The sequence below is a fragment of the Citrus sinensis genome, chromosome 9, assembly GCF_022201045.2.
Source record: "Citrus sinensis cultivar Valencia sweet orange chromosome 9, DVS_A1.0, whole genome shotgun sequence".
Taxonomy (NCBI): Eukaryota; Viridiplantae; Streptophyta; class Magnoliopsida; order Sapindales; family Rutaceae; genus Citrus; species Citrus sinensis.
Genome location: NC_068564.1, coordinates 26,266,087 through 26,280,152, shown reverse-complemented (window position 1 = coordinate 26,280,152; position 14,066 = coordinate 26,266,087). Strand labels below are relative to the sequence as shown.

The 14,066-nt window shown below is 32.9% G+C and overlaps 2 protein-coding genes across 2 annotated transcripts; both read right to left on the bottom strand.

The window, feature by feature from the left end:
* Positions 1-2,278: 2,278 nt before the first annotated feature.
* Positions 2,279-5,819, bottom strand: LOC107175002 (receptor-like protein EIX1). The gene has a single exon (XM_052433509.1). The coding sequence runs from the start codon at positions 5,673-5,675 to the stop codon at positions 4,866-4,868; it is 810 nt and encodes a 269-aa protein (XP_052289469.1). The 5' UTR covers positions 5,676-5,819; the 3' UTR covers positions 2,279-4,865.
* A 645-nt stretch (positions 5,820-6,464) lies between these two features.
* On the bottom strand, positions 6,465-9,553 carry LOC102609281 (receptor-like protein EIX2). Its single transcript, XM_006494646.4, has one exon. The coding sequence runs from the start codon at positions 9,522-9,524 to the stop codon at positions 6,543-6,545; it is 2,982 nt and encodes a 993-aa protein (XP_006494709.2). The 5' UTR covers positions 9,525-9,553; the 3' UTR covers positions 6,465-6,542.
* Between the last annotated feature and the right edge of the window lie 4,513 nt (positions 9,554-14,066).

Sequence of the window (14,066 nt, the reverse complement as noted above, 5' to 3'; positions counted from 1 at the left end):
AGTTGTGCTAAACAAAACCAAAAAAAAATTGTTGTTTAAAAAAAAAGAAAAAATAATAATAATAATAATAGGTGAAATCCACCTTATAATTTCCAAAAGATTTCTACTTTTTCTCAAACATATATTTTATTTTTTCCTATTTTCCTTCATTTGTTAGCCATGTCCTTAACCTACGTTACATCCTAATAAAAGTTCTTTCTGATTTTAGGGAGTTATAGTCTGAAGTAGAAGCTAGTTATATGGACTAAAAAAATGTAGTGGTGCATAAAAAAAAGACGAAAAAATATAAATAAATAAATTGGGTTGACTAGCATTTTGTTTGACTTGAGATCATATTATTTATAAGCTGAGGGCATATTTCTTTCATTTTGGTGAGAGCATGTGATATTATTTCTTTATTATTTTCTCTCAATTTACCATTCATTGGAGTACTATTTTTATTGGGTTTAATTTCTTTGTGAGAGTGTCACTACTACCAGTAAGATTTTGGGGTTTGACATGTTATTCTTGAAAGTAGCTTTGACAAAGTCTGCTGGACTGATGCATGTGAATGGTTGATGTGGGTGTGATGTTTCTTTAGACTGGAGATAATAGTTATACTTTTATTTGATTACTATCATTAGTCTGATTGAATAAACAAGAGTGTTTAAAAAAAGAAATCATTTTGGGTTTGAATTTTGTTTTCGCTTTATTTGCTAGGGACTAGCAATAAGCTGGTTGGGGGGTGTGTTGAGTGTTAGAAAATGTATATTTATAAAGGAGAAAATCGTTATTTTACATTTCAAGTCTTACTAACATCCTTACTTTTATGTATTTAAGTTTCTTGTGATTTAATTATGTGTGTTTTATTTTAATTAAGTATTTTATGTATTTTAGGGGCATCATGGTCATTTCACAATAACGAGAGCTCAGATGGCAAAACAAACATCACTTTTGAACTCAGGACAATCGAAAACCTTAGGAGAAGCATAAAAAGAAAAATGACATTGTTTACATGTACGGTACTATTCACATGTACGGTACTGTCCATGTTATTGTTCACGACATTGTTCACACATACAGAATGATGACGTGGCATTGACCAATGATGTGACATTGACTAATGAGATGTCACGATTCCATTGGAGAAAATTCTTATGCACTGTTGATCGGTGACGTGGCAGCATGTTAGTGGACCAAAAATCGCGCGTACGGTACATGCATATACACAGGATTATTTTCAACCAAACCGCATCACTGTTTAAGCCGGTTGACTGTTCAAACCGCGTGCTCAAATAGTGTCACTGTTCAGACCGCATGGTCAAACCGTGTACTGTTGACTGATGACGTGCCGCAATCCTGAACGTCCAAACTGTTTTCAATTCGATGGCCATGATTTACTCAATGTATCTATAAAAAGGGGGTCTCTCCCCCCTAATTTGGCATCTCTAAATCTATTTTTGGGCTCCATTTTCTGTAATTCCTTCTTCATCTTGTATTTTCTATGTATTTTAATAAATTCCCATTTTACCCCTAGTTCAATTATGAGTAGCTAATTTTCTTTCAAGCTTGGGTTGAAGGTGAAGTCTCAACATGTATCATGGGCTTTATTTGGTAAATTTATTTTCTCTTCCCCTCTAATTTTTGTAGATATTTTAACTTTTCGTCGACAAATAATAATAATCTTGTCTAGATACCGCCATGGTTTCACCGGCTCCCTAGTGCAAGGTTATTATTATTTAGCACGATAAGCCCTTAGCATCATATTGATTAGAGTGTGGTTCATGAGGTGTGGATTCCCCCCTCATGATTTAATTGGTATTAATAAGAAATATTTAGCCCATGGTGCATGTTGATGCAGATCCAGATACCCAAGTACGTCATTTTAATAGATTTTCACTTAAATTTATTCTTGCCATTTTAATTTGAATTTTAGGATAATCCAAATCATTTTTACCACAAATCCAACCACCCATTTAGAAAATTAATTCTACACACAATTAAAATCCACCTCCTCGTGGGATCGACACTCGTCACCATTGATCTATACTACAATAGATTCGTGCACTTGCGAGTTCAATAAAATTTGCACAACAATTATCACCACCAAAATTACCTCCAAAGTTTTTTTGAAAACCATTGTTGTTTTTACCATAATATGGACTTTTCTGAGTTACATTTGCTGACATATGATGCATAACATCACTGGCAATTTTGCCTTTCTTTTGTTTAATCCTATTTTCATGATTTAGAAGCAACGAATACATATCATCTAAGGTTATAGTTCCTTCTCTAGCTAGAACATCAGTTATCAAGGATTCATAATCAGAAGAGTCAAGACCAGTCAACACATGCATAACAAAATCATTAAGCTCTACTAGTTTTCCTGCTAAGGCTAATGTATCTGCTATTCGTTTGATTTTAGTGAAATACTCAACCATACTCATAGATCCTTTCTTAATAGTTTGGATCTGCATTCTAAGAGTTTGAATTCGAGCTTGGGACTGAGAAATGAACATATTGTTAAGTGAATCCCAAAGTTGTTTTGAAGTAGCACAATCGATCACGGTTGACAGTAAGCTTTGCTGAATAGATGATAGCATCCAGCTCAAGAGGAGTTGCTCCGTTTTCATCCAAGTAATGAAATCATGATTTGCAGATCGTGACTCACTTGCACTTGATGTCGAAGCTTCACCAGTGCTAGTAAATGGAAGAAATTGCTCTGGACATTTCAGATCACCATTGATGAAACCTTCTAAACCGTTTCCTTTGACTGATGCTAAGACTTGTGTTCTCCACAAGATAAAATTGTTTTGATCCAATTTTACAGGTGTAACAAAGCTATAGGAAGTATTGGATTGAATCATGCTTGCCATTGATGACTCTGATACCATGATAGAAGTTCAAGTATTTGTGTTTGGTAGGCGAGAAAGCTAAAAGAAAATGAAAGAAAATCTCATAATGGAAACTTTTAGAAACTTCTCATTATTAGCATCAGTACAGATTACACAAATATATATATCTCGTGAGAGCAACTTGTTACATCTGTTAGTAATCTGTTACACACATATGAAGAGCGCTTAATCAAGATAACTAAGCCACGTCAGCTAAAAGAGTAAATTAGCTGCTGTCAAGCACAAATGAATGAACTACACTCGATTCCTTTTTTCTTCATATTTAGCAGCTTCACTAACATGTAGGTAAAAGACCATGAAACTGGTTGGAACGAAGGATGAGAACAACCACTCTTGAAAATCTCTCCAAACCATGTTGAAATATTTCCAACAAATTCATTCTCACCAACATCAAGTATCATTAATGCTGTACAATTTTTAAGAGAAATATGTACTGTCCCAAAGAATCTATTTTTATGAAGGTGCAATGAAACAAGAGAAGTTAAACTACCCAATGAGTTCGGAAGATTACCAGTAAATTTGTTGTTACTTAGTGTAAGTAGCATCAAGTTTTGATAACTCATCCAACAATCAGGTTATTCTCCTTGTAAGTAATTATCACCCAGACTAAGAGCTCTTAATCTCTTTGTCTCATTGCTTCTATAACACCAGAAATGAGAAATTGATCCTAAGAATGAGTTATTGAAAAGATCTAGGTAAACTAGATTGGATGATATAAGAGACAATGGACCCGAAAAATTATTCGAATGCAAGCGAAGATACCAAAGTTGAGTAGCGTTGGTTAGATTAGTCATCTCCCCGTGAATTTGGTTTTCACCGAGATCTAAGAACTTTAATTGAGTAGCAGATTTCAAAAATTTATTCAGAAAAGAACCTGAAATTCTTGAGTTGGATAAATCTAGAATCTGTAAAGCTTTTGTGAGTGAAGCCATTGAGGAAATCGAGACCCTACATAACAAGATCGTAATCCTAATTGAACAAGTTGAAAAGTAGGAACTCAATCATGATTCACTTTTAATGTCAAGTTGTTTTCATTGACGGAGAATACAGACAATTTTGTCAAATTGACAAAGTGAATTTCAGAAAGAGTTCCATTTAGTTTATTATCAGACAGATGTAATATTCTCAATTTTGAAAGTTCATTCAAAGACAATGGAACAAGTCCCACGATGGAATTATTTCCTAGATCAAGAGTGTCAAGATTTTTAAAGTGCCCAATTTGCTCTGTCAAATGACCCGAAATTGAACTACTTCGCAAAACCAAAATCTCTAGTCCTTTGGAAACACATCCTGAGAAAATATCAAAGATGTCAGAGATTTCCTGACTCGATTTAGCACCTAAAAGATAGATTGTCCTCAAATTACAGAGACTTGCCATGGATCTTGGAATTCTCCTTTCAAGACTATTGTACGAGAGACCAATGTCACGGGATGAGTGTTTTGCGCAGCAAACCCGTGCGGCACTTAGACAACCTTTGCCGAATGTTGCTAAGTAAGTCTTGATCTTCTCGACTAGCTAAGCCTAGAGGTTTTTGAAGAGTTAGAGAGAAGAGAGCAATGGAGCCGAATGAAGAGAATTGTATTACTCACAAGAGAGATTACAAGAGAGCTTACAAGTGTTTGAGTTTCTTGCTCTAAGTTTATTGCTCAAATGCTAAATGTCATGCCTTATTTATAGGGGAGGCTTGCCATGCTCTAAAATTCTAGAGAATTCTACCAAGTGGCCTAGAATTCTAGATATTTACATGTGTTGGAAATGTGTGGAGCATTCTAGATATTTACAAGCTCAAATGTGCTAGAGTTGCCTAGAACTTTTCGGAATCGGGCCAAGCTAGCACTCTTGGCCTTGTCTTGGGCTCTCTAGCCCGAAATTGTGGGCAATTGGGCTAGCAACTTGGGCGGTCCGCAACACTAAGCTGTTCAAGATGGGTAAGTCTATACAACCAGCTAGGGATTGGACCCTGAAAATTATTAGAAACCAAAAAAGACTAGATGACTGAGACTAGAAACCCAACCAGGAATTAACGAGGTATCGAATTGGTCGAAGGAAAGGTCAAGGACGGTGAGAGATGAAAAGTTTGAAATGGCTAACGGAGGTAAGTGATGGAGTTGGCAATTTGACAATCTCAATTCTACCAACGAAGGGAGTGTGTTTGCTACAAGCAGCCAGTCAGAGGCTTTGCTGAGATTCACATAACACAAATCGAGTTGTTCCAGAAATGAAAGGCCAGAGAGCCACAAAAAATTCTCAACGTATAAATAATTCAAACTAAGGTCAAGACTCTTTAGATTGGAGAGATTTCCAATCGGGGGAGGTATCATTCCTACAAATTGAGTATCAGAGAGATTGAGATACCTTAGATTCCGCATAGAACCAATAAATCTAGGAATTTGAACCCCTTGGAAATCATTAAAGCTCAAGTCCAAATAACTCAAATGATTTAAATCAAGCAAAGAAGGATTTACCTTACCAACCAACATTGACCTTGGATTAGCTTTATACCGAGACCGACGGTAATAAGTGAAAGGATTTCGAAGATTAAGCTCAATGATATGGCCTGTCACGTTATCACAGACAATGCCGGCCCATGTACAACAGTCTCCACCAATATTCCAAGAAGCAAGCCGATTGGAAGGGTCTTGGAGATCTTGCTTGAATCTTAAGAGTGCTTCTCTCTCACTTTCAAGGCAACCCATATGATCAGAGCTTCCATTGCAGAAGCTAATGCTAATGACAAGTAATTCAAAGAGAAACAAGGCAAAAACGAGAACAACACTCATCTTTGGTTTAATCAGAGTCAATGTCTATTTGAATTTGTGTTACCAACAACCTTGCTATTTATAAGGCCATTTCTCTCTTTCAAATTAATGAACTTAACTTGTGACCTTATAATTCTTCCGCATAATCCAATTCAACATTATCCTACTGTTAGTTGGATTGGGATTCACCTCCTTTCCACGCAAACGACTTTTAAGTCAGTAGATAACGATATTCAGATTTGACGACTTTAACCCAATCGATTGTTATAGTAAATGGACAACTATCCATATATCTCATGACATGTTATTGACTAACTCTATTTAATGAAATAAACCAAGACTAAGTTTTATTTATTTATTTGCTTTTAAGGAGGAGAGTGGATTTTTTTTTTTCAATTAGTCTTTACATGGATAGTTGTGAATCTCAATGTTGCATTGAAAAAATTCCATAGATAAAATGTGAAAAAAGAGAGAAGTATGGGTCAAGATTGCATAATAGAGAATAGTTGAGCCCACTCCCCTGTTGCAGTGCTGCTTGTTAATCTAAGAAGCTTTTCCATTTATTTTTTCAAGATCTTAACATTTTGATACCAATGTTGTGATTTATGATCTTTTTTAGTATAAAAATCATTGAGCCTATACACGGTGAACTGTCCATAAAATATATTTTTTCAATTTTGATTTATCAGTACTAATTTTGTTGAGTTGGGAAGGTCTCCTATGATTTTGAATATGAATATCATCGCTTTATTTCAAAATAATTTCACATTAATTTTCCCTTACAGGCACAAACAAATCAAAGGCCGTTCGTTTAATTTAAGTAATATTCTATTCCTTTCAGTGAGCACAGTACATGAAGAAGCAAAACAACTCAAAAACAGAGAAAATCTAGCCACGTTTTCTTACAACACAAACAACTCTCCTCTCAAGGCGATTTAGGAAATGACAATATTTGTACCTCCATCTTCTATTGAAAATCAAAGGGCCTATAAAACACCAAATTCCCACCACAAAGCCAAGTGCAATGCTTACATAAAACCAATGGTCCAATTCATCTTCGTCTTCATCTCCATTTTCATCTTCTGAATTTGAAACATTCTCAGTACAATTCTTTGGAAGAGGAGCTCCACAGAGATCATTGCCAGCGAAACTAGATGCATCGAAGCTCTGGAGTTGAGTGCTTGAAGGAATTTTCCCAGTCAACTTGTTGTTGGACAAGTTCAAATAATTCAAGGACATCAAATTTGACATGCTCTGTGGAATTTCACCCGAAAGTTGGTTCACAGAAAAATCAACAGACTCCAATGATCTCATAACACCAATACTTTCAGGAATTCTTCCTGTGAAAGTGTTTTGCGAAAAATTTAATGACTGCGTTGCTTTAAGATTTATCACTTCCAAAGGAACATTTTTCGGTAAATCATTCCTGGAAACAGCCGTCACCGTTACCAAATTAAGAATCTCATCATATTCAACCACTTCCCCTCTGCTCACAACTGATGCCTTCTCCGTAAGAATCACATCCACGTCCAGAGGAACAGGTAGATGTTGCTGAGCACTGCGTGAAAAAGAGTTCGCTGTCACCATGCCAGTGAGATTGTTAATGCAATTTGGTATGGCTCCGGAGAGATTGTTGTCCGCGATGTCTAAGATTTGAAGAATAGCTAGATCACATAATCTTGTGGGTAAAGGGCCATGAAACTTATTGGAACGAAGGTTGAGAACAACCATTCTTGAAAATCTTTCTCCAAACCATGCTGGAATATTGCCAACAAACTCGTTTTCACCAACATCAAGTGACTCTAATGCTGTACAATTTTTAAGAGAAACAGGTATTGTCCCAGACAGTCTGTTTTTACCAAGATCCAACCAAACAAGAGAAGCTAAACTACCAAATGAGTTTGGAAGATTACCAGTTAATTTGTTGTTACTTAGTTTAAGTATCTTCAAATTTTGATAACTCATCCAACAATCAGGTAATTCTCCTTGTAAATAATTATCATTCAGCTTAAGAGCTTCTAATCTCTTTGTCTCGTTGATTTTGTCACACAAGAAATGAGAAATTGACCCGGAGAATGAGTTATATGAAAGGCCAAGGTAAACGAGATTGGATGATATGAGGGGTAATGGACCAGACATATTATTCGAATCCATGGAAAGAAACAAAAGTTGAGTAAACTCGGTTAGATTTGGCATCTCCCCGTGAATTTGGTTTTGTTCGAGATCTAAAATCTTTAATTGGGAAGCAGATTTCAAAAATCTAATGGGAAAAATATCTGAAATTCTTGAGTTGACTAAATCTAGAAACTGTAAATGCCTTTGTGAATTAAGCCATAGAGGAAATCGAGACCCTATATAACAACTATGCAATCCTAATGCAACAAGTTGGAAAGGAGGAATCCAATCATGCTTCACTTCCAACGTCAATTGGTTTCCGCCTACTCTGAACCATGACAGTTCTGTCAGATTGGCAAAGTGAAGTTCAGAAAGTGTTCCGTTTAACTTATTATCATATATCTGTAGTTCTCTCAAGGTTGAGAGTTGACCAAATGACTCTGGAATAGGACCAACAATTGAATTATTAGCAAGATTAAGAGTGACGAGATTTCTAAATTGGCCAAGCTGATCAGTCAAATGACCATATATTGAACTACTCCGCATATCTAAACTCTCTAGTCCATTAGAAACACATCCCGAGAAAATATCTAAAATCTCAGAAATTTCTTGGCTCACATGGACACCCCGAAGATTGATTGACTTTAAATTACAAAGACTTGCCATGGATCTTGGAATTCTCCCTGCAAGACCAGTATTTAATGAGAGATCGAGCCGACTGATGGAAGTCAAGTTTCCAAGAGCCTCTGAGTCAATTGTACCTTGCAATTTATTGTTGCGAAGACTAAGGTACTCAAGATGGATGAATCTATACAACCAGTTGGGAATTGAAGAGTTGAAGTAGTTGGAATCTAAACCCAGATGTTTAAGGGAAGTCAGGTTTTGAAGTCCCCCAGGAATTGGACCTTGAAAATTATTAAAACCTAGGTCAAGAAAGAGCAAATGACTTAGACCAAAGACCCAACTAGGAATGAACGAGTTATCAAATTGGTTGTGGGAAAGGTCAAGCACTGTGAGAGACGAAAAATTTGCGGTGGCTAATGGAGAGAAGTGTTGGAGTTGGCAATTTGACAATCTTAATTCTACCAAAGAAGGGAGTTTGTTTGCTACCATCAGCCAATCAAAGGCTTTGCTAAGATTCACAGAACGCAAATCGAGGTGTTCCAGGACAGAAAGACCAGAAAGCCACATAAAATTGTCAACGTATAATAAATAATTTGAACTAAGGTCAAGAAACTGCAGATTGGAGAGATTTCCAAGTTGTTGAGGTATCATTCCGCCGATTCGAGTTCCAGAAAAATTGAGATACCGTAGATTTCCCATGGAACCAACAAATCTAGGAATTCGATCACCTTGGAAATCATTGAAGCTCAAGTCCAGGTAACTCAAATGCTTTAAATCAAGCAAAGAAGGATTTATCTTACCAACAAGCGCTGTCCCCCGAATAGCGTCATATTCAGACTCCTTGGAATAATTGAAAGGATTTCGAAGGTCGAGGTGAAGCACATGGCCGGTCATGTTGTCACAGACAACACCAGTCCATGCACAACAATCTCCGCTGCCAGTCCAAGAAGCAAGCCTGTTAGAAGGGTCTTTAAGATCTCGCTTGAGCCTTAAAAGTGCTCCTCTCTCACTTTCAAGGCAACCCCCGTGATAAGAACTTCCGTTGCAGAAGCTAATGCTAATGGTTGCTATGGCAAGTATTTCAAAGAGAAATAAGGCAAAAACAAGGACACAGCTCATGTTCGGTTTCATTGCTATATGCAGTAATGAAGAAAATGTGAAAGAATGTTATCAATGGCATTGCTATTTATAATGAAGGGAGATTGCAAATTTTCCCCCTACAGTAATCAACATATACCATTTTTATCTCTGTTGTTTTTATAATGGTCAAAAACCTCCTTAATAGCATAAGTTTATAATATTACCCTTATTTTCAACTACTTTTTTATTTATATTTATTATAAATTAAATAAATCACATGAATAGAAACTAAATAAAAAATTAAGCATTAAAAACAAGAAATATATGTTTTGATATGAAAAAAAAATTAATAATAAATTTTTTTATACTTATTTATTTTGTGAAAATTTTCTTATAATAAATATATAAGAAAATTATTAGTAAAATGATAAAAAAATTATTATAAGAAAATTTGAACAACAAATAAAAATTTATTATAAGATAAATAATAAAATATTTTGCCTATACTTTTTACATTTGATTTTAAAATATTACAAAATGTTTATTATAAGAAAATGTTCACAAAATAAATAATTACAATAAAAAATTTTATTATGAATTTTTTTGCTCATATCAAAATATATATTTTTTGTTTTTAATACTTAATTTTTTTATTTAGTTAATATTCATGTAATTTATTTAATTTATAATAAATGTAAATAAAAGAGTAGTTAAAAATAAGGGTAATATTGTAAACTTATGTTGTTAGGGGAGTTTTTAGCCATTATAAAAATAAAAAGAGAGTAAATGGTATATGTTAATTACTGTAGGGGGAAAAGTGTCAATCCCCCTATAATGAATTGTAATTTTTATGAACAATGCCAATACACTCTTGCAGATAACGTTAACTTTATTTACATCTATTTGATCGTGGGCCACGTAAATATCTTTCGCACAATCAATTTCAATAATACCCTACTTTCTACGGAAACGATTGTAAGTTAATTTAATAATGGTGGAGCTATTTGAATTTTGAGCCCACCAATTTCCTTTAAAAAATTGGCTCAGACGTTATTATAAAAACAATAATAAAATAACAAAATAGATGGCCAATAATGGTCTGGGGGGAAAATTGACAATCTTTACATGATTAATGGCTCCATATTTTTACAATGTAAAATTATTGATGTGTGTGAAATGGTACCATATAGGGACATTAACGAAATTTTGTTGACAAGGCTGGTGTGCTCTATCAATCAATCTCAATATAGCAATATCTCTCTATAGTTATAATATTAGGACCAAATTAGTTAATTGCAATGAAGAGATTATAACTTAATACATGAGTAGTTACGAAAATTATTGTTTTAACTTATTTATCCTTAGTGCAAGAATATAGAGGTAAAGTATGTAATACATTAATAATTTATTAATGGAGCATATCAAATCCAAATATATCAAAAAATTAGTTCAATGTATCTATGCACTATTATTAGGAATATTAAAGTCATCTTAAAAAACTCTAATTATTTGCATTCTCTTCATTAATTATCTCTCATTGTGTAGTTGTACTATCTGGAAGTAAGTTCCTTTAATATAACATAACATATATTTTTACGGTACATTAATAATTATTACTAAGTGGAGGCAAGTTTCTTAAAATGGGATCTAAAAATTCTTAAAATCGGATTAAAAAACTATAATTTATTATAATATGCAGTTTATTCTTATTTATAACTGGCCTAAACTGAAATCAAAATTTTTTATTATTAACTAAAAATTAATTCTATATAGAGTATTACTATCGGGAAATTTTGCCATACTTATATCTTATTCAGCAAATCAACATGCATTTGAATTTGAAATTCATAATTTGGAAAGAAGTAACCAGAATCTTAGTTTCCTGCATAATCGAATGGGAAAAGGCCACCCACAACCGTAAGGTTTTGTTAAGTGGTCACATAAACCCCCTTTCGTTTCATAAATGGTCAGATAGACACCTTAATTTCATAAATGATTATTATACCCTTTGATTATAACAACCCGAATTAATATAAATACAATAATAAGATAAAAATAATAAATATATATATCATATGATATAAATAAAAAAATTACAATAAGTGTATTTAATAAAATTGCCTATATAATGAATTATCTTAAATATTAAGTTGTTATTAGACTATCCTGATGGAATTTATTTAAAATGAATATTGAATGGTTGTAATCAAGGGTATAACGGTAAAAAAAAAGACTTGTGTAACTATTTATAAAATTAAGGGCTGTAACAATTTAAAAAATTAAGGGGGTCTATACGATTATGCAATCAAACTTTAGCCTTTTCCTCTAATCCCACAAAGTGACGTGTAATAAGAGTGACGTGTAATAACTCCGTAGAGGAGTGGTAAATCAAACTCAAATGGACCTCGTGTTTGGTTGTGGGATTGACCAGCTTTATGACTTTTATTAGTTTAGCCTTTTGCCAAAAATTAGAAATAGTGAAAGCCAACACGTGCACGCAATTGAATTGATTTTGACATTTTGTCAATTTGAACTATCTGTTCGATTGGCAGGGCCAAATTGGATGTAATATTTTCAAAGAAATGGACTCAAGCCACAACATAAGTCTGCCAGCGATTACTCTTTCATTATCAATCAATCATATACTGTATGATTTAGTTATAGGTTAGGCTACGTTTAGTAAGCATGATTAAATTGAATTAACACTTAAAATTTAATTAGATTAAATTGAATTAGATTACATTGTATTTTTTATATGTAGTACAATCTTATATTTAGTATAATATTTAATTACACTATGTTAAATTAAATTTAAGTGAAATTAAATGGTTTTTAACAAGAACAACTAAAATTATGAAAATTATATGCTTTTATATATGATGCATATTATTGCCTATTAAATAAAATATAACTAAAATAGTTCAATATAAAATTAATTATTAATCAAATATTTTAAAAATATTTGTATAATAATCAAATGATAAATGGCATGTTTCTAAAAAGTAATTTTGTTAATGCATTACTTTTAACATTAAATAAATAAATGATAAAAGATGACATGGGTAGAATAAAAAATACATACTTAATTTTTAAGAAATCATGAATAAAAATAAATAAATAATTAAATAGATAACAACTCATTAATAAACAAACAGATTGTCATAAAGGGACAAACATTGCTTACTCTAATTCTCCTTAAACCCATGTGAAAATTATGATAACTAATCCTATGATTGTAAAAGTAAATTTGAATTTAATCCTCTTAATCAAATTTAAGCGAGCCCGTCAAACATGGAATAAATATTTTGTCTAGAAAATTAATCTAATCCTACACTTACTCTAGCTCCCAAACATAAAAAGACTAGTAGACAGACAGTTGTGCATTTGTAATAAGACTGAACTTAATTAAAAACATTGTGATCTTGATGTGTCATAGTGCGTGTAGTCACGTATCTAATGATGTGTCATTGTGATGTGGACCTTACAACTGATGTTCGTTAAAAATTTTAATTAATATAAAAATGTTGATGAGGATAGAATTAGGGATGGCAATGGGGTAGGGAATGGGGTAGGCTAATTTTTTGCCTCCATTCCTCACCTCATTCCCCAATAAATTTAGTGGGGGTGGGGATGGTGAATCTCCATGTGGGGAAGATTTTTCTATCCTCACCCTATTTCTCATTTGTCTATTTTATAGTAGGTATAAATACATAATTTTAGTAAATTAAAAATTAGAGACTTAAAATAAAATTATTATGATATTATAAAGTATAAATTATTTTAAAAACATCTCTAAAAGTTTGAAACAATATCTTAAAATGCTATCAAAATTGAAAAATATTTGAAGAGAGCAGCATCTTAAAAGAGAAAAGAAAACATAATAATATTTTAAAGTTAAAAAAGAATTATATTGTAGAATTTTCTTTTATTCATATCATGTTTATATTACATAAAAATAAAAAAATTATTAATTGACATTATAGTTGATAAAATAAAAATTATTAAATAAGAATAAAAAATATATTTATATATAATGGAGATTGGGGTGGGGGTGGGAGTGGGGTGGAGAGTATAAAATCAAACCCCACCCCGTTAAGAATTTGAGGATTATTTTTCTCACTCCCCACTTCATTTCCCAAAAATTATTCAATTTTTTTTTTTCATTTGGGGTGGGACTCCATGGGACCTCAAATCCGTAGGGAATTTTACCATCCCTAGATAGAATTACAAAAATTTCAAAATATTAGATAAAGGGTCATTTTCGTAAATTTGTGAGGAACTTCCATAACGTTGGCGTAATTAAGTTTGAGCTGGGGCGGACTGAATAAAAAAAGGACAGGAACATCATTGGCACGTTTTCGTGGGCAGAGTGGGTTTTTCTATAGGTGTCATAAAACATTATGACACACTTTCAATTTGATGTATTTATCTGATATGTGGGAAAAAAAAATACTATTACTAAAAATTAACCATAAGATAAACAATATAAGATTATTTTTACTTTTTATACTTTTGTATTAAAATTTATGTTCTTTTAGGGTTTACCTTTTACTCTCCTTTTCAGTAGTGATATATATATTCTTATCCTATACA

Excerpts from the sequence above, each read along its gene's own strand:
- LOC107175002 (XM_052433509.1), bottom strand. The coding sequence starts at position 5,675 with ATGAGTGTTGTTCTCGTTTTTGCCTTGTTTCTCTTTGAATTACTTGTC.
- LOC102609281 (XM_006494646.4), bottom strand. The coding sequence starts at position 9,524 with ATGAAACCGAACATGAGCTGTGTCCTTGTTTTTGCCTTATTTCTCTTT.